Here is an 18314-nt window from a genome sequence, read left to right on the forward strand (position 1 = left end):
ATGATGCTGAGGTCCTGGCAGCCCCCATGTGAGCACCAGGGAGATAAAGGTGGGCTGGCTGGATTGGGGTACCTGGGGAAGCTTCTCTGACCTGCTGGGGGATCTCTCAGCCTTATCCAGCTATGAAGATGCTCTTGCTGAAGCTGTGTATGAGGAGCTCGATTACCTTCTGACCCAGAAGGAAGGTCTGGGCAGCCCAGGTGAGTGTCTCTGTCTGCCCTCCTGGGAGCTCTGGTTGTCACCACCCACTAGCTGTGCACATCTTCTCAGCATCTGCAGACCCCATGTGTGCCCCAGGCTCACAGAGACGGCTCCTCCAAAGAGGCAGGATGGCCTCTCAGAGCCTCGTGACCTCCCAGCCTCTGTCTACACTGCAGAAGCCAGGCTTGTCCCTTCTCAGCCTTAACACAGGTCCCGTGGGTGTGGGGAGGGTCATGCTGTGTGTTGTGTGATGTTTATCTCCACATGAGGCTTCCCATCAGATTTCTCACTGACTAAACTGCTGTATTACACCAGGGATGGTGAGGACAACAGTGACTACAGATCCACTCCAGGAAATAGAGGTGGACCTGCCTCGGCTGGGCTCTGGGGAGGAGAGTTTCCCTCATAGAGAGGAGATTTAAGGGGAATGGTTTTCCTTTGATGGACCAGAGGCGACCCTTGTGTCCAGATGGGGTTCATCCTTCTTCTCTGGCAGTTCTGTGATGTCTCATGTTGGGGCTGGTCTCTCTGTGTCCAGAATCACAACAGGCACACGATGTTTTAAAAAAATAACATCTGTAAAGCACAGTTTGTCAAAATACTTTAGCAATGCTCAGTGGTGAAAGAGTTGCTTTGAGATATGTAGTTTCCCCCAGAAAATATTGAGATATGTAAAATCATGTTTTGGCTTATGGACACATCAAAATGAAACATGGTCTTAGAGAAAAAAGTCTTTTGAAACAAGGAGTGATTGGTGCCTTTATTCAGAAACTCAGAAACTCTGGGTCAGAAGGTATCTTAGGTATTCCCCAGACCAACCCACCCACTGCGGTTTCATCCACTCCCTTGTCTGCTCTTGGAACCCCCAGATCAGAGGACTGATGTCCCTGCTGAAAATTACGATGATGCTGAAGAAGTACCAGTGCCTGGAACTCCTTCTGCCTCTCAGGGGAATGAGGAGGAAGTGTTCCCAGAGAAGGAGGATGGGGTGAGGTCCTCTCAGACAGGTGAGTGTGGTCAGTTCATCCCCTGCAATCTTTCTATCTGAAAAGAGTGAATTTTTGCTCCTCAATGCCCAGCCTCCCTAGAGATTCAAAATATAGGTAATATCATATATTTGGTAGCATCATCTTGAACATATGCCATATTTAATGCTGTCAGACTCCTTGCAAGGAGTGAGGAATCACTCTGCTTTTGGCATTTATGTCTCCATAATGTGACATAAACATCACTTTGTATGTGATATACTTGCATAAACGTTTATAGATTACAGAATCTCCTGGTGGTCCAGAGGTTAGGATTCTGCACTTTCACTGCTAGGGCCTAGGTTCAACCCTGGTCAAGGAACTAAGATCCCACAAACATTGTGTCATGGCTGAAAGAGAAACTTATCAATTAATTCAACATGTTTAAAAGAAAGCTAAGTGCTGAAGAATTGATGCTTTTGAACTGTAGTGTTGGAGAAGACTCTTCCGAGACCCTTGGATGGCAAGGAGATCAGCCCAGTCAATTTAAAGGAAATCAACCTTGAATATTCATTGGTAGGACGGAGCTGAAGTAGAAGCTCCAATACCTTGGCCACCTTATGCGAAGAACTGACTGCTTAGAAAAGACCCTGATGCTGGGAAAGATTGAAGGCAGGAGGAGAAGGAGATGACAGAGGATGAAATGGTTGGATGGCATCACCGACTCAATGGATATGAGTTTGAGCAAGCTCTGGGAGTTGGTAATAGACAGGGAAGCCTGGTGTGCTGCAGTCCATGGGGTCACAGAGAGTCAGGCATGACTGATTGACTGAACTGAATCAAATTCAAAGGTGGAACAAGTGTTTTAATAATATCTTTACACTGTCACATACATGAAGGCAAACCATTCAATATCATAGTAATCCAGGTCTATGCTGAATCAGTAATGCTAAAGAAGCTGAAGTTGCCATTCTGTGATAACCTACATGACCTTTTAGAACAATCACCTAAAAAAGATGTCCTTTTGATTATAAGGGACTGGAATGCAAAAGTAGGAAGTCAAGAGATACCTGGAGTAACAGCCAAATTTGGCCTCGGAATACAAAATGAGGCAAGGCAAAGGCTAATAGAGTTTTGCCAAGAGAACGCACTGGTCATAACAAACACCCTCTTCCAACAACACAAGAAAGGACTCTACACATGGACGTCATCAGATGGTCAGTACCGCAATCAGATTAATTATATTTTTTGCAACCAAAGATGGAGACACTCTATACTGACAGCAAATACAAGATTGAGAGCTGACTGTGGCTCAGATCATGAACTCCTTATTGCCAAATTCAGACTTGAAGAAAGTAGAGAAACCCACTAGACCATTCAGGTATGACCTAAATCAAATTCCTTATGATTATACAGTAGAAGTGACAAATAGATTCAGGGGATTACGTCTGATAGGCAGAATGCCTGATGAATTATGGACAGAGGTTCATGACATTATACAGGAGGCAGGGATCAAGACCATCCCCAAGAAACAGAAATGTAAAAAGGCAAAATGGCTGTCTGAGGAGGCCTTACAAATAGCTGAGAAAAGACAAAAAGTGAAAACAAAGGAGAAAAGGAAAGATATATCCATTTGAATACAGAGTTCCAAAGAATAGCAAGGAGATATAAGAAAGCCTTCCTCACTGATCAATGTAAAGAAACAGAGGAAAACAATGGAATGGGAAAGACTAGAGATCTGGTCAAAACAATATACCAAGATACCGAGGGAATATTTCATGCAAAGATGGGTACAATTAAGGACAGAAATGTTATGGACCTAACAGAAGCAGAAGATATTAAGAAGAGGTGGCAGGAACACACAGAAGAACTATACAAAAAAATCTTCATGACCCAGATAATCATGATGGTGTGATCACTCACCTAGAGCCAGATATCCTGGAGTGTGAAGTCAAGTGGGCCTTAGGAAGCATCACTCTGAACAAAGCTAGTGGAGGTGATGGAATACCAGTTGAGTTCTTTCAAATCCTAAAAGATGATGCTGTGAAAGTGCTGCACTCAATATGCCAGCAAATTTGGAAAACTTAGCAGTAGCCACAGGACTGGAAAAGGTCAGTTTTCATTCCAATCCCAAAGAAAGGCAATGCCAAAGAGTGTTCAAACCACCACACAATTGCACTCATATCACACGCTAGCAAAGTAATGCTCAAAATTCTCCAAGCCAGGCTTCAGCAGGTCATGAACTGTGAACTTCTAGATGTTCAAACTGGACTTAGAAAAGGCAAAGGAATCAGAGATCAAATTGCCAAAATTCGCTGGATCATCGAAAAAGCAAGAGAGTTCCAGAGAAACATATATTTCTGCTTTATTAACTATGGCAAAGCCTTTGACTGTGTGTCACAATAAACTGATATTTCAGTAGCTGCAAGAAGACCCTCATTCTCTAGAAAAGAGTATTTCTCCATCTGAGGGCCTGTGTAGTTTCTGGGGAGGAGATATCTGTGGGGGCACCTGTGATACTATTTGTGGACATTTGGGGACAGGAGTCAAGTCAACTAAGAGCAGACTTGGGTTGTGAGTGAGGAATTCAGATTTTTCCTGTCTCCAGTCTCCCTCTTATTGTGAATTTGCATCTATCACCTGTGAAAGGAGAACATTTAAATTCCTTTTCATGACTCTTACTGTTGCTGGGCATCTCCTTGGTATTGTGTTGCCTGGAAGCAGGTCTCCCAGAGCTCCTGAGCACAGGATCTCCTGTGATGCAGGATTTCCCCATGCACTGAGGCCCAGGAGACCACATGCACTGGATCTGAGAGGACAGCTGGGATCCATCCTCACTGGAACTCATGTGAAATAGCCTGAGCCTCCCTCCCCACACCTGGGTCCCAGGGATGCTTTGTCATAAGCACTTGCTTGACTCCCTTCCACCAGAGGGTTCTGTCCCATCCTCGTGTCTCAGTTCTAATCAAACTTCTCTTTTCTATTTCAGGCTCTTGTCTGAACTTCTCCAGAGAGGCAGCTGATCCTGGGGAAGGAGAAGAGAGCTTCTGGCTGCTCCAGGGGAAAAAAGGGGATGCTGGGTACGATGATGTTGAACTCAGTGCCCTGGGAACATCCCCAGTGACTTTCTCATGATGCTGTATTAACTAGGAGATGAAGCCTCAGATATTCTAATTGCCTGTATTTCAATAGAGTAGTGCTGACCTGGAATTGTGTCATATGAAAATTGCCCAAAATGAAATATTCTGAATAAATTAACTTTTTGCTGTGCTGTTAATTTAGCAAGCTCCATGTCAAATACTTTTAGAGGATTGGTCCTCAAATGCCATCTTTCTCAAAGGAAATGCAATATTAATTGGCTGACCTGCTTTCTCACTTGTCTTAGAGGCTAATGAGGGCATGCTCACAAGTGCTCCAGGTCACTCTTATTTAGAAAAGGATGTAAAATTGGTCTACATTCTCACACTCCTTCCTAACAAGATGAACTCGTGGAAAAACAAAACAAAACAAAACAGTTCTAAACACCTCTGAGATGTCACATCACCAGTTTGTAACTTGTTCTTGGACACCAGCCTGGTATGAGTTTCAAAGCGGAAGGTTGGCTGGTGGAAGAGAATGGATACAGCTTTCCTTATCCTGCCTCAATATTCACAGGGCAATTAATAATCTAACTGTACATAACTACCTCTTCCTTTTTCATCTCTCTTTAATTTCTTTAGTGGATACAGACACCTCTTTGCTCATCTCCCATATCTATTTGATTATCCAAATTTTATAAATCCATTCTTTCTTCTCTATATCTTCCTACTATTTCTTTAGGATGGTGCTATTTCTTGTCTCTCCAAGGATCTCTCCTTCTAAGTGAATTATATCAGTTCATATATATCTTCAAGTTGATGGAAGGCAAATTGGTGCTCACCCACACCCTATATTCAGATGGGACAAGAAGGCAAGAAAGTGGAGACTTAGGCAGAGGGGATCCAAAAGAATGAATGTAGACAGAAAGATCAGGAACATTTGGCTATTTATGTTTCAGAGATATGGATGGAGGCATCTGACATGACTGATCTCTTAGAGGAAGAATTTCAGATCAAGGGGCTTCTTTGAAAACATCTATTTTTCAGATGTTTCAAGATTGTTTCAAGATTGCTTAAACAGTGTCAGACTTTATTTTTTTTTTGGCTCCAAAATCACTGCAGATGGTGATTGAGCCATGAAATTAAAAGATGCTTACTCCTTGGAAGGAAAGTTATGACCAACCTAGAGAGCATATTCAAAAGCAGAGATATTACTTTGCCAACAAGGGTCCATCTAGTCAAGGCTATGGTTTTTACAGTGGTCGTGTATGGATGTGAGAGTTGGAATGTGAAGAAAGCAGAGTGCTGAATAATTGATGCTTTTGAACTGTGGTGTTGGAGAAGACTCTTGAGAGTCCCTTGGACTTCAGGGAGATCCAACCAGTCCATCCTAAAGGAGATCAGTCCTGGGTGGTCATTGGAGGGACTGATGATGAAGCTGAAACTGCAATATTTTGGCCACCTCATGCGAAGAGTTGACTCATTGGAAAAGACCCTGATGCTGGGAGGGATTGGGGGCAGGAGGAGAAGGGGACGACAGAGGATGAGATGGCTGGATCACATCACTGACTCGATGGACATGAGTTTGGGTGAACTCCGGGAGTTGGTGATGGACATGGAGGCCTGGCATGCTGTGATTAATGGGGTCGTAAAGAGTGGGACAGGACTCAGTGACTGAACTGAACTGAAAAAGTAATTGTTATCATGCTGTGACTCCTCAGTGCAGAGAGAGCTGTCATGAAGAAGTGACAAAGTAAAGATTGCGTTTACACAGCACTACCCCCACAACCCCCCCTGGCCCCCACCCCTATCCCCACTCCCAGTCAATTCCATTGTGGACATGTGGACAAGCTGCTGCACTAATATAAAACCTGAGAGTGCTGGCCTGGTTGTGAGCTGGACCCACCCAGTTACTTGGTTGATGACTCTGGATGGTTTCTAGGGCTCGAACCTACACTCACGCTTGCAGTCTTCATAGTTCTAGGCTGTGCTTGGGGATGGTAAGATGCCCAGGGCTTCTTCCAGGGCATCTTACATGTCTATTCACTTGGGAAGTGATGAAATAGATGACATATGATGAAATAAGGCACACACACAAAGAAGCTCAGTGAACTTCAAGAAAACACAGATAAACAATGAAATTCAGGAAGACAATATACGAAGAAAATAAGATTAAAAAAAAATTCTCATCATCATTATTACTGTTTTCAATTTTTGGTTGCATGAGTCTTTGTTGCTGCACATGGGCTTTCTCCAAATGCAGCAAGCAGGCACTACTCTTCTCTGCAGACAGCACATTTCTCCATGTGTGGCCTTCTCTTATTGTGAACAGGTTCTAGGCACCCAGGCTTCAGGGGTTGCAGCATCGCTTCCTATTTGTAATTTGCGGGTCCTAGAGCTCAGGCTCAGTAATTATTGAGCTAGGGCTCAGTAATTGTTGAGCTAGGGCTCAGTAATTGTTGAGCTAGGGTGTTACTTCACAGAATAAATTCAGAGTTTTTTTTAAAACAGAGAAAGAAAGCATAGAAAAGAAGTAAACAGGGAGTTTGCTGATGGTTTAGTGGTTAGGATTCAATGCATTTGCTGCTGTTGTCTGGATTCAGTCCCAGTAGGGGAACTGAGATCCCTTAAGCTTTGCAGTGAGGCAAAGAGAATAACAGAAGAAACAAAACAGAAAAATGAACCAAACAGAGATTCAGTTGCTTAAGATTCAGTTCAGTTCAGTGGTTCAGTCGTGTCCGACTCTTTGCGACCCCATGGACTGCAGCACACCAGGCTTCCCTGTCCATCACGGACTCTTAGAGCTTGCCCAAATTCATGTCCATTGAGTTGGTGATGCCATCATCCAACCGTTTCATCCCCTGTCGTTCCCTTCTCCTCCTGCTGTCAATCTTTTGCAGCATTAGGGTCTTTCCTAATGAGTTAGTTCTTCACATCAGGTTGTCAAAAGATTGGAGTTTCAACTTCAGCATAAGTCCATCCAATGAATATTCAGGACTGAATTCCTTTAGGATGGACTGGTTAGATCAGTTGCTTAAGACTACAATGAATGAAATGCAACAAAATGAAAAATGCTACCTAGAGCATCAACAACAGCAAAAGACTCTGTAACTTAGAAGGCAGGACCATTGAGATTACCCAGCCAGGGGACAAAGAAAAAGAGGAATGAAAAAGAGTGAAAGAACCTGTGTGAGCTCTGGGGTAACATTCACAGAAACAACTTGGACATTATTGGAGTCCCAGAAGGACAAGAGAGGGAGAAAGGGACACAGATTGTACTTAAAGACATAATACCAGATAAGTCCCAAATCTGATGAGATTTAGACATCCAAGTACATGTAGCTAATAGGTCACTCTTCAGAATTCATTCAAAATGATCATCCCCAAGACACATTGCTTGTAATCAAGAAAAAGAATTTTACAAGCAGCAAGAGAAAAGTGCTGCTGCTGCTGCTAAGTCACGTCAGTCGTGTCCGACTCTGTGCGACCCCATAGACGGCAGCCCACCAAGCTCCCCCGTCCCTGGGATCCTCCAGGCAAGAACACTGGAGTGGGTTGCCATTTCCTTCTCCAAGAGAAAAGTAAGTGCTCAAAAAAAGAAATTCCCTTAAAAATATCAGTGGACTTTTTAGTAGAAACCTGACTGTCTAGGAGAGAAAGGATGATATATTCAAACTTATGGGAAAAAAAAGCTTACCACCCAAGAATATTTTTCTCAGGAAGGTTGTTTTTCATAAATGAAGATGATATGAAGACTTTCCCAAGCAAACAACAGTTGAGGGGATTCACCACACTAGGCTTGTCTTACAAGATTGCTGAGGGGAGTTCCTCAAACTAAATGAAGGATGCTAATTTTTATATGAAAGAAGTGAAAATATGCAACAGACTTGTAAGTGTAAATACTGCATCCAATTCAGCATCCTCTGACACTGTAATATGGTAGTGTGCTAATCAGTTAGCTTTAGTCTAAAGAAAGTATTAAAATAGCTATAGAGAAAAATATTTTGTTAGTGGATATACAATATAGAGAGCGGTAAATTGTGACATCCAAAACAAAATGTGTAGAAGGGGATAAAAAGGTAGAGCTTTTGCATATCATTGGAATTAATTTGTTATCAGTACAGTATTTACTGTTGTCCCTCTAAGATGTTTTATGTGAGCCATGTGGCAACAGAAATGTAAAAATCTACCGTAGATTCACAAAAAGTAACAAGAAGGGACTCAAAGAGCAACAGTATCCAAAATTATCAGTTCACAGTTCTAACTGTTGTGCAGAACAATTGAGTTGTCCTGGTCTCCACATCATCTTTCAAGATCAGCTGAAGAGGACTCTCCTTCGAAAAGTGAAAGACTAATTAAGCTGTGTGTTATTTTAAGCCAAAGAAGTCTTTGGGCACCTCATCTGCTTCCTTACGTCATATCAATGGTGCAGCTGTACTTTTTTAATTGCAAATCTTCTTCCTGTGATATTGCTGTGTGGTTTTAATGAAAAAAACTGCCAATGATAAATCATGTGAATATCCTGTCTCCTCAGTTGGGTTTGATTAAGACTTATTAAGAAGCCACATGTAGGTACTTTGTGGTTTGTCTTGTGTATCCTTAGAGAGAGAGATTTGCAGTGTTCGTTGTGACATATTTGTAGGTGATAGCTGCTTGTTTTTGAAAATCAAATTCTGCCTTGCTAATTGCCGGAAACATTTGTCTTTAAAACAAAAGTATTAGCTAAATGATGTTTTCAGAAAGATTTTTTGTATTTAAGATAATTTATCTTCAATATTTAGTACAGTGCCATTCAGCCATTCAATAAATATTAGCTGAGCATCTGTGAAGTTATAAAGAGGGGAAATATAGAGCTTATACACAGGCACAGTCCTCACTCCAATCCTGGGCCCTGGCAAGGCCTCAGACAATGCCTGCAGACTGCAGGAGCCTTGGTTAGCATGCCCAGATTGGGAAACATTCGATGACAAGGAAAAGAGATCTGTTCACAGAGTCTTTGATGTTAAAGGAGGAACACATTGCTGTATTTTCCAGTGTTCTGAGGCTGGTCTGCGGGCAGGACTCAGCTGCACCAAAGCTCCATGTGCAATAGAGCCTCAGTTCATAGACTTTGAGTCTGAGCAATCACTCAGGCTTTGAACTCTGAGTGCCACCCCAGAGGCACTAACCTTAGGTTGCAGTGGTTTAAGAATCACCACCCACAAGAACTCAATAGCTCTGCAGTTGGTAATTACATCAGCTCTGAGCAGAGGTGGGTTAATCATGAAGTTAATGAAGCCTGTTCTTCAGAGCCTCTCCTTGCACCAGCCCCTTCCAAGTCCCAAGGGGGGCCCTAGGGCTGTGGTTGAAGCAGAGAGGACTCTATGATCCTTGCCCCTTCACTGTGTCTTCTGCGTGCCTTTTGCCTGTGGAAAACTTTAGTCAAAGAATATGTTTAATTGGAGAAGCGAGAAATGTGGAAACAAAGGAAAACAGTCAGAGGAGACTAACTAATAATAATGTACTCATTAAGCACAGTCAAGGACGTTTAGTTGTTTCTCAAGGGTTATAGATGATATTCTGAGCCATGTGCTGTGAGCTGTCTTATAGACACAAAACACCAGGTGGAGCAGTGAACTACATGATGACCACACTGTACCCTGGACTTGAGCATCCACAATTCTGAGAACTGACCACAAAGACATGGGAACAAGTACACACAGGTACTAAAGATTAACTGTACCTAAAACAACCAGTGGATGTTTTGGATGGCATCACCAACTTGATGGACATGAGTATGAGCGAGCTCTGGGAGTTGGTGATGGACAGGAAAGCCTGGTGTGCGGCAGCCCATGGGGTCACAAAGAGTTGGACTCGACTGAGTGACTGAAATGAACTGAAGACAACCAAGATGATGCTAATCAGACCACTGATGACCAATTTGAAGATGACTGTTAGAGATGACTGTGCTGTTTCTGCATAGAACCTCCCCCAACCCCAGCTCTGCTATATAAGCTCTCACCCTCTTCTTGTCATGGGGTGGGTGGAGTCGGCCCTTGTACAGATGTCCACCACCGTCCCCGCCAGTTGCTGGCATCTGAAATAAAACAAACTTTTCTTTCCACCAACCTGGCCTGTATACTGGCTTTTGAGCGGTTAGCAGCTGGACCCCTCACACATACCTTTGGTTGCATGGTCACAAGGAGATAGGTTTTGAATGTGCCATTTGCTTCAGTTGAGGGGAAAAAAATTCAGCAAAATTATTTCTTACCCAAAGGTGAAGAATTTAATGAACTACATGGAGAACTAAATCCAGGAATCAGATTTGTTCTGGAAATCAAGAAGAAACAGAAGAGGTTTGGAAAGTACATGCTGCTTTTCATTAGTACAGGATTGGTGGAATGTAAAAATAAGATCAAAGATGATGAACTGACTAACTCAGAGCAAAGGAGAGCTGTTTAAGGATGAAGGTCAAGATGCTCAGAGACAAAAATGGGGAAATGGAAGCACAACTGTCAGCACAGACTGATGTAAAGGGAGGAGGAGCTGCACCAGGTGTGGATGCTCTTAAGCAGAAGTTTGGATCCAGTTGTTGGTCAATCAGTGATGGTGACTAGGAATCAACCAAGCCCCAAAGAGGAATCAAGTTGAGACCTGAGGGAGCAGCTTGGGATGAAGACACAGAAGGAAGAGGAGATCCAGAAAAGTACCTGCTTCATGTGGCAGATTTTGTCTTCCTTTCACGTCTTCAGAATAGGCTCTGTTCTGATGCTGGAACAACTGACTCCCAAATCTCAGAAGGAACACACACATGCATACACACATTCATTACCAACCTGCAAAAGTACTGTGGTCAGTGAGGCTCCACTAGCTTACACGTGTACCAAGTGGAACATGCAGCTTCTGGGGCAGGAAAGAGAGAAACCAGAGAGTCGCATGGGGTTTTCATGCCTCTACTCAGAAGTGACACAGGTCACAACACCCACGTTTCATTGGCCAGAATGAGTCACTGGGAGACAGAGAAAGAGCTATTTGATGAATATTACTATTGATGCCACGTCCTTGGTAGCAATGCTGTCAGTTTTTTTTTTTTTTTCCTTGCCTTGGTGAAGTTTCTGAGGTACAATTTTGTGCAGAAATTAAATGTCATTAGACCATCCCCAGAATGGGATTTGAAGAAGGCCTTCTGTATCTGGTTCCTTCGTCTGGTGTGTCTCTGGCTCCTTACTCCACTTCTGTCTGTGCTGAGTGGGAGTAGTCAGATTCATGTCTCCCCTGCCCCCACCACCCTCCCCACTAGTATCACTAACTGCAGGGTGATTTCAGCATTTGTTTATGCATTCATTTCTTTCTTTATCCACTATTTGTTAAGCTGTCTCTATGTGTCTTTACTTGACTTTAAAGAGATATTGAAGAGTAAGACACAATACTTCCTCTCAAGAAGCCCCCACTTTAGAGACAGTGAGCAAGGTTTTACAGATTAAATAAACACAGCAGTAATTTTGAGCTGGAGGAATTAGAAAGAGTTCATAGACGTGACAACTCTGTGCTCTTAAAAACAAGAGAAGACTTATGAATTTTCTTTCTGTAATGGGCTTAAAAATGTGTCCCTAGGCAATGGCACCCCACTCCAGTACTCTTGCCTGGAAAACCCATGGACGGAGGAGCCTGGTGGGCTGCAGTCCATGGGGTCGCTAAGAGTCAGACACGACTGAACGACTTCACTTTCAGTTTTTACTTTGATGCATTGGAGAAGGAAATGGCAACCCACTCCAGTGTTCATGCCTGGAGAATCCCAGGGATGGGGGAGCCTGGTGGGCTGTCGTCTATGGGGTCGCACAGAGTCGGACACGACTGAAGTGATTTAGCCTTAGCCTAGCCTAGAATTGAAATATACATAAATGTAATATTCTCTATTTTTATCACGGATTTCATCTTGTGCACTAGCAAGGGATGTTTGTGTGGATTGAAAGTTCCATAAAGTTAACACAGACTCTCCCATTTAAAATTTATCCCTCAACTTAGCTCGGGTTCATGGTAATAACTGTCTTGTCATTTCTAGTTCAAGCTCCCTGCTGAGACTGGTTTTCCTCTCTTTCAGGAGGCATCTTCTCGTCTCTCCTCCCACAGGTGGTTCCTGGGGTGGGAGGGCTTCTTCCTTTGCAACAGCAGTAGGGAAGGACCCTTTGTCTGCATGCTCTCCACTTAGAATCTGCTTGTCTTTGATTTCTGAGCTTTGATCTGCTCTTGTCTCTGGGTATCTGGTGTTGCACTATGGAGGAGTGAATGAGGGCCACACTCTGTTCGATGTTTCTGGTTATAGACTGTAATGGGCTGAACAAAGATGATGGGTGGGACCTCAGCCAGCTCATGACCTTGCTCTTTCCTTCATGCTCTTGTGATGAAGTGGTCTTTGGTAAAGGAGTCTTTACTAACCTTGGTCCCATCAATGCAAGGAACGCAGATGGTGAAGGGGGTCTCCAACGCTTTGCTGTAACAACTCAGTTAATCATTTTCCTTTAGAGTTGTACACCTCTTTTTTAATTTAAAAATATTTTGTATTTTAGTCTGTCTGATTGGTCCTGAGAAAATTTTCCTCAAGCAAGCAGGTTTAATTATTAACTTTCCTAGCAAAAAGATTACTGAATCTCTGACCACCATTTTCTCATGGTGATTTGGGGATAATAATGCTACATGTTGTATTGCTTTAGAATCCATAAGGACAAATAGTTAGCCTAAGTCAAAGAACAAGACTCTGCTCTTTACTTCTGTACTTCTAATTCAACGTGGAAGATGTTTAAATTTTTTTATAACTAAATTTCTTCCTGTTAAAGTTGCGTGTGGTTTGAATTGAAAATATGCCAAATGATAGATACATGAACATCCTGACCACTTGGCCATATCTGATTAAGACCAGAACAGGAGGCTTCATGGTCTTCACCTGTCAGTGTTCTGTGGTTTGTCTTCTTTATCTTCAGATATACAAAGAAATTTGCAGCGTTTATACATGTTTAGAACTGGCTGTCTCAGCACTGCTTTTGTACTGGGGCTAGGTTGTTTCTAGTTATTGAAATTTACTGCATTCATTGCAGAAAGGTGTTGAAGTGAACCATATATAGCTCATACCATTTAACAGTATTGAAATATCATTAAAACAAATGATGCAGCTTGCATTGTGCTGTTACATCCTCACAACAAGTTAAATTATTTCTCAAAAGATTTCTTTTTGATTGAAATGATTTGTGTAAAATACCAGGCTGACATTCATTCATTCAGGTATACAAGAGACATCATTACGATTTTTAGTTAGCCAAGCACTGGGGATATGGAGGTGAATTAGACACAAAATGTTTTACCAAGTATATCCAAGTTTATAAAGTAAAATGATTAAGTAAACAACTTAATTCACAAAAGCTCACCAGTGGTAAGGTTGAGGTTCTTGAGCAGTTACATGGGGCACAGAGAGAAGGAGTGATGTGTGGAAGACTCACAACTCTGATTGGCACCAACGACCATCACAGCATGTGGTTTCTGGGAGAGTTCTGACAGCCTCAGTCAAGGCTCCAGGTCACAGAATTGAATTCCTGCTCTAGAGTCCTGGGATTCCTGGGATGAGATGGTGGGAGATGCCCTAACACTGCTTCTCTATTACTACTACCACGTGTGTAAGTATGTGTGCGTGTTAGCCACTCAGCTGTGACCAACTCATTGTGACTCCATGGACTGTAGCCCCTCCAGGCTCCTCTGTCCATGGGATTTCCTAGGAAAGAATACCGAAGTGGGTTGTCATTTTCTTCTCCAGAGAATCTTCCTGACCCAGGGGTCGAACTCAAATCTCCTGCATTGCAGGCAGATTCTTTATCATCTGAGCCATCAGGAAAGCAAGGTAACAGTAGTACATAATACTACTACTATGTACTACTGCTGTTGCCTGGAAAGTTCCATGGACAGAGGAACCTGGCATGGGTTCGCAAGGTGCTGGCCACGATTGAGCACATCAGCATCAGCACATGTAATACTGTTAACTGGTGTTGTAATATCACATGCTAATGCCAACTCACTTAATCCTCACCAAAATCAGTCATCTTGGTGGGATCATACCCTCTTTTTACTAATCAGACAGTGTAAGAACCCTGTTCAAGGCCCACACTTGGCGTGTGGTTAAACTGTGGGTCAAGACCAGGCAGTCTGGCTCCTGAGCCTGTTTTCCTGACCCTGTACTGCACTCTCTCATGCTCATTGTGGACACAGCTGGGTTAGTGTCCTCCCTAAAACTTTCTTCCTTCAAATCTTTGATGAGATTGGATACTGAGATTTCTTTATGTGTCAGAAAGATGTAGCTTCATCCAAGGGGAGTTGGTTCATGTTGACTCTGCACCCCCAGCTCTGGGGTAGAGGGTGCGTGGGGACAGGCTGCCAGCCCTGAGTTTGCCGCTCCCTATAGCCCATCCCTTTCTATAAAGGGTCTGGAGCTGCTAACAGCATCTTACCTGTGAGATCCCCATCCAAAGTTGAGACCATGTGTATATGTACCTGGTGCAGTAAACACATTCCTGTGTCACCCTGTGGGAGGGATGACTGGACTTCAGGAAGCACGTCCTGTGTTTTTGGTGTCTGGCTCGTGGTTTCTGGTGATGGTGTGGACTCCACAACTGGGTGAGGAATGATGACTCTGGGCCCAGAGGGAGTAGAGCATCAATTCCAAGTGACTGAGCAGATCCTGGTCTTACTTCAGCAACTGAGTGTAAATTTTGGTTTTCATATTTCTAATAAGTTTTTATCATTAATGTGGTAAAGCTCCAGATATAGAAGGAGATGGGGTCAGGTACAGTCATGGGGCTTGAGAATGAGAGGACCAGATGACAAGGAAGTGATACTTAAATAAATAATGGGTAAATATTTGCATATTTAGAGGAAGAAAAGCATGTGTTCAACTGTCTTTTCTCCCATCTCAAGTATGAAGGACAGGCATGGTGGGACAGAAAAATTGTGTCTGCTGAATGGGATGAGTGGTCCCTCTGGTGGGGGATGTGGCAGGGCTGTGGACTAATCTGCAGCTGCCCTCAGTGTTGGCCCTACTGAGACCTTAAGGTGGGCCGTGGGTGGCTCTTGAAGCTGTCTCTGAGCTCCGGTGGGGACTCTGGGGTCTTTGTGTCACAGATGCTTCCTTCTACATCTGTGCTGAAAAAACGGAGTCATGGTGAGGGGACCTCAGGATGGGCTTGTGTGGACCACAGGGCTGCATCATGGGAATCTTGAGCCTGAGGGGGCATGAGGAAAGGGGGCAGCACATTAGTGACCTTGGATTTCGATGGGGGAGCTCTATCTTGCATCACTTATGGCCCTTCTCAGTCTCTCTATTCATCCCTGGGGTACCTTCTGGGGGAGCATCTGGGAGCTTCTCTGATGAGTGGAAACAGAACAAGGCAGCAATGGCTACACTGGACACCATCCCTTCTGCTTGGATCTGTCCCCTCAACCCACCTAGGATTCCATTCTTTCCGCCACCTTTCCTCTTAAATGCAGAACAGAGGAGGTGGGTTCACTGGTGGTTTCAGGCAGCAAGAACCCCTTTCTCTTCTCTGCTTCACTCACCCCTTCTTTGCCCCCTGCCTGCAGCTATCATGTAGCAGACTATTTCTCCATCTCTCTGGAACTGTTCCCTTAAATTATATTTTGCGTCTTCTTTAGTTATGGTTTTATAATACAAATGTATTCTAAATCTTATCAAACCATACTCGCAGCATATAAAGGGGGTACATGTGAAGTTTAGAAAACTTTAGTCTTTCTAAAGTATAATTTTCATCTTGTTTTCATTGTTTAGTCACTTAGTCATGCCCAAGTCATTTCGACACGATGGACTGTAGCTGGCCAGGCCATTCTGTCCGAGGAATTCTCCAGGCAAGAATATTGGAGTGGGTTGCCATTTCCTTCTCCAGGGGATCTTCCTGACCCAGGGATCGAATCCATGTCTCTTGCTTTGTGGGCGGATTCTTTACTGCTGAACCATCAGTGAAGCCCCATGTTTTCTTCTAGAGATCCCTGCTCCTATTTTGGTGGGCTAGAGTTCAATGACGACTTCTACTTTCTCTTTGTTTCCTTTAATAGCAATCTCTTTCTTTCTGTCAGCATCATTTAGTGAGTAGCTGAAAGAGATACTTCACATAAAATGGAATGCAATAAAGGGAAAGGGATTTAACTCGTCTGAATGTCCCTATAGGGAACCCGCCTGCCAATGCAGGAGACACAGGTGACATGGTTTTGATCCTTGAGTCAGAAAGATCCCTTTAGAAGGAAATGGCACCCCCCTCCAGTATTCTTGCCTGGGAAATACATTGGACAGAGGAGGCTGGCGAGCTATAGTCCATGGGTTGCAAAGAGTCAGACACGACTGAGCACGCAGGCACTTGCTCCAGGACCAAGTCTCCAGATCATTCTGAGAAGGGGGAAAACCCTGCAATCTCATCCCCCAACTTGATGGGTCTCACTTCATGCCTCCACAGTCACCTGTGAATTCCTGTACTCCTGGTCCTCGTTTTTGCTGACCTGATAAATACTTTTGTATTTCAAGACTTCTTGTAGTTCTCTGCTTCCACCCTGAGCTCAGTGACGGGGAAGATCAATACTCGATTCTACAAAAGTTATTCTTCACAGGTCAACAGATTCCACACCCAGACCCTGTGAGATCTCACAGTCTGAAGATATTGACCAGGGTGATCAGGGGAGAGAAAGGCACTCATGGTTTTTGATGAACCATTTCTACCCCAGTCCCAGTGGTGGGACCCAGCTGTCAGGACTATGGAAGCAGGAGGTCAAAGGACCGTGTTGCTCATATAAGGAGATGTTGAGGATTCAGAAGCTCATTGGTGTCTGAGCTTCAGAAAGTGGCTGATGCAGCCTCCAATTGTGCCTGAAATGGTGAAAGGTATCGCTATTGGTTCTCTGGAGGGAGGGTGTAAGGGGTGGTCTATATAGACTCCGGTCAGCACCCTGACACCTCCTCACAGGCTGATCCTGCAGCTGGGACTGTGACCTTGAGGACGTGGGGTCAGGATGGCTCTCAGCAGACACCTCTCCCTGCGCGGACTCTGTGTCCTCCTCCTCAGCACCGTGGTGGGTGGTCAAGGTAAGAGCTGCCCCTCTGTCCTGGGTCCACAGCAGGGAGTGGATTCCTTGGTGAAGGGAAAGGTGTCTGGAGTTATGCCACCTGGCCTCAGTGTTTTTTTTTTTTTTTTTCTAATTTTATTTTATTTTTAAACTTTACATAATTGTATTAGTTTTGCCAAATATCAGAATGAATCCGCCACAGGTATACATGTGTTCCCCATCCTGAACCCTCTTCCCTCCTCCCTCCCCATATCATCCCTCTGGGTCGTCCCAGTGCACTAGCCCCAAGCATCCAGTATCGTGCATCGAACCTGGACTGGCAACTCGTTTCTTACATGATATTTTACGTGTTTCAATGCCATTCTCCCAAATCTTCCCACCCTCTCCCTCTCCCACAGAGTCCATAAGACTGTTCTATACGTCAGTGTCCCTTTTGCTGTCTCGTACACCGGGTTATTGTTACCATCTTTCTAAATTCCATATATATGCGTTAGTATACTGTATTTATGTTTTTCCTTCTGGCTTACTTCACTCTGTATAATAGGCTCCAGTTTCATCCACCTCATTAGAACTGATTCAAATGTATTCTTTTTAATGGCTGAGTAATACTCCATTGTGTATATGTACCACAGCTTGGCCTCAGTGTTTTTGACCAAAAAAGAACCATGCTGATGTGAATACTGGTCCATCTCCTATGGGGGGTCCATTGGTCATAGCAGCAGATTTTACAGAGCAGTGAGGTTTGGTCTGGACCAAGCTGGGTCAGCCTAAGTCACCTCTATGGTCTCCCTTGTTTTCAGGGAGCTTCTAGGAGTCCCAGTGGCTCCCAGTATGTGGAAGGTCCAGTGACTGAGCTCAGCTGGGACTCTGGGCTGTTCCCACATGCTCCACGTGCCTGGTGTGTGAGCACTGACCCTGGGTCCCTGTGTATCCTGTGTCTTCGCTCCTGTAGGCTCTGTGATTGTGTGTGTGTATGTGTGTGTGT

At 43.9% G+C, this 18314-nt stretch overlaps 1 protein-coding gene across 1 annotated transcript in view; it reads left to right on the plus strand.

Annotated features, from left to right (window-relative positions):
* The window catches only part of LOC113893401 (antigen WC1.1-like), a gene marked incomplete at its 5' end in the record, with an annotated part of 30344 nt that extends 25913 nt beyond the window's left edge, over window positions 1-4431 (plus strand). The window contains 3 exons of the mRNA XM_027543404.1: window positions 111-200; window positions 1071-1208; window positions 4156-4431. Coding sequence (XP_027399205.1) covers window positions 111-200; window positions 1071-1208; window positions 4156-4301 — 374 coding nt within the window. The remainder of the gene's footprint in view (window positions 1-110; window positions 201-1070; window positions 1209-4155) is intronic.
* Window positions 4432-18314: the final 13883 nt, after the last annotated feature.

This window comes from Bos indicus x Bos taurus, chromosome 5 (genome assembly GCF_003369695.1).
Source record: "Bos indicus x Bos taurus breed Angus x Brahman F1 hybrid chromosome 5, Bos_hybrid_MaternalHap_v2.0, whole genome shotgun sequence".
In the NCBI taxonomy this organism is placed as follows: Eukaryota; Metazoa; Chordata; class Mammalia; order Artiodactyla; family Bovidae; genus Bos; species Bos indicus x Bos taurus.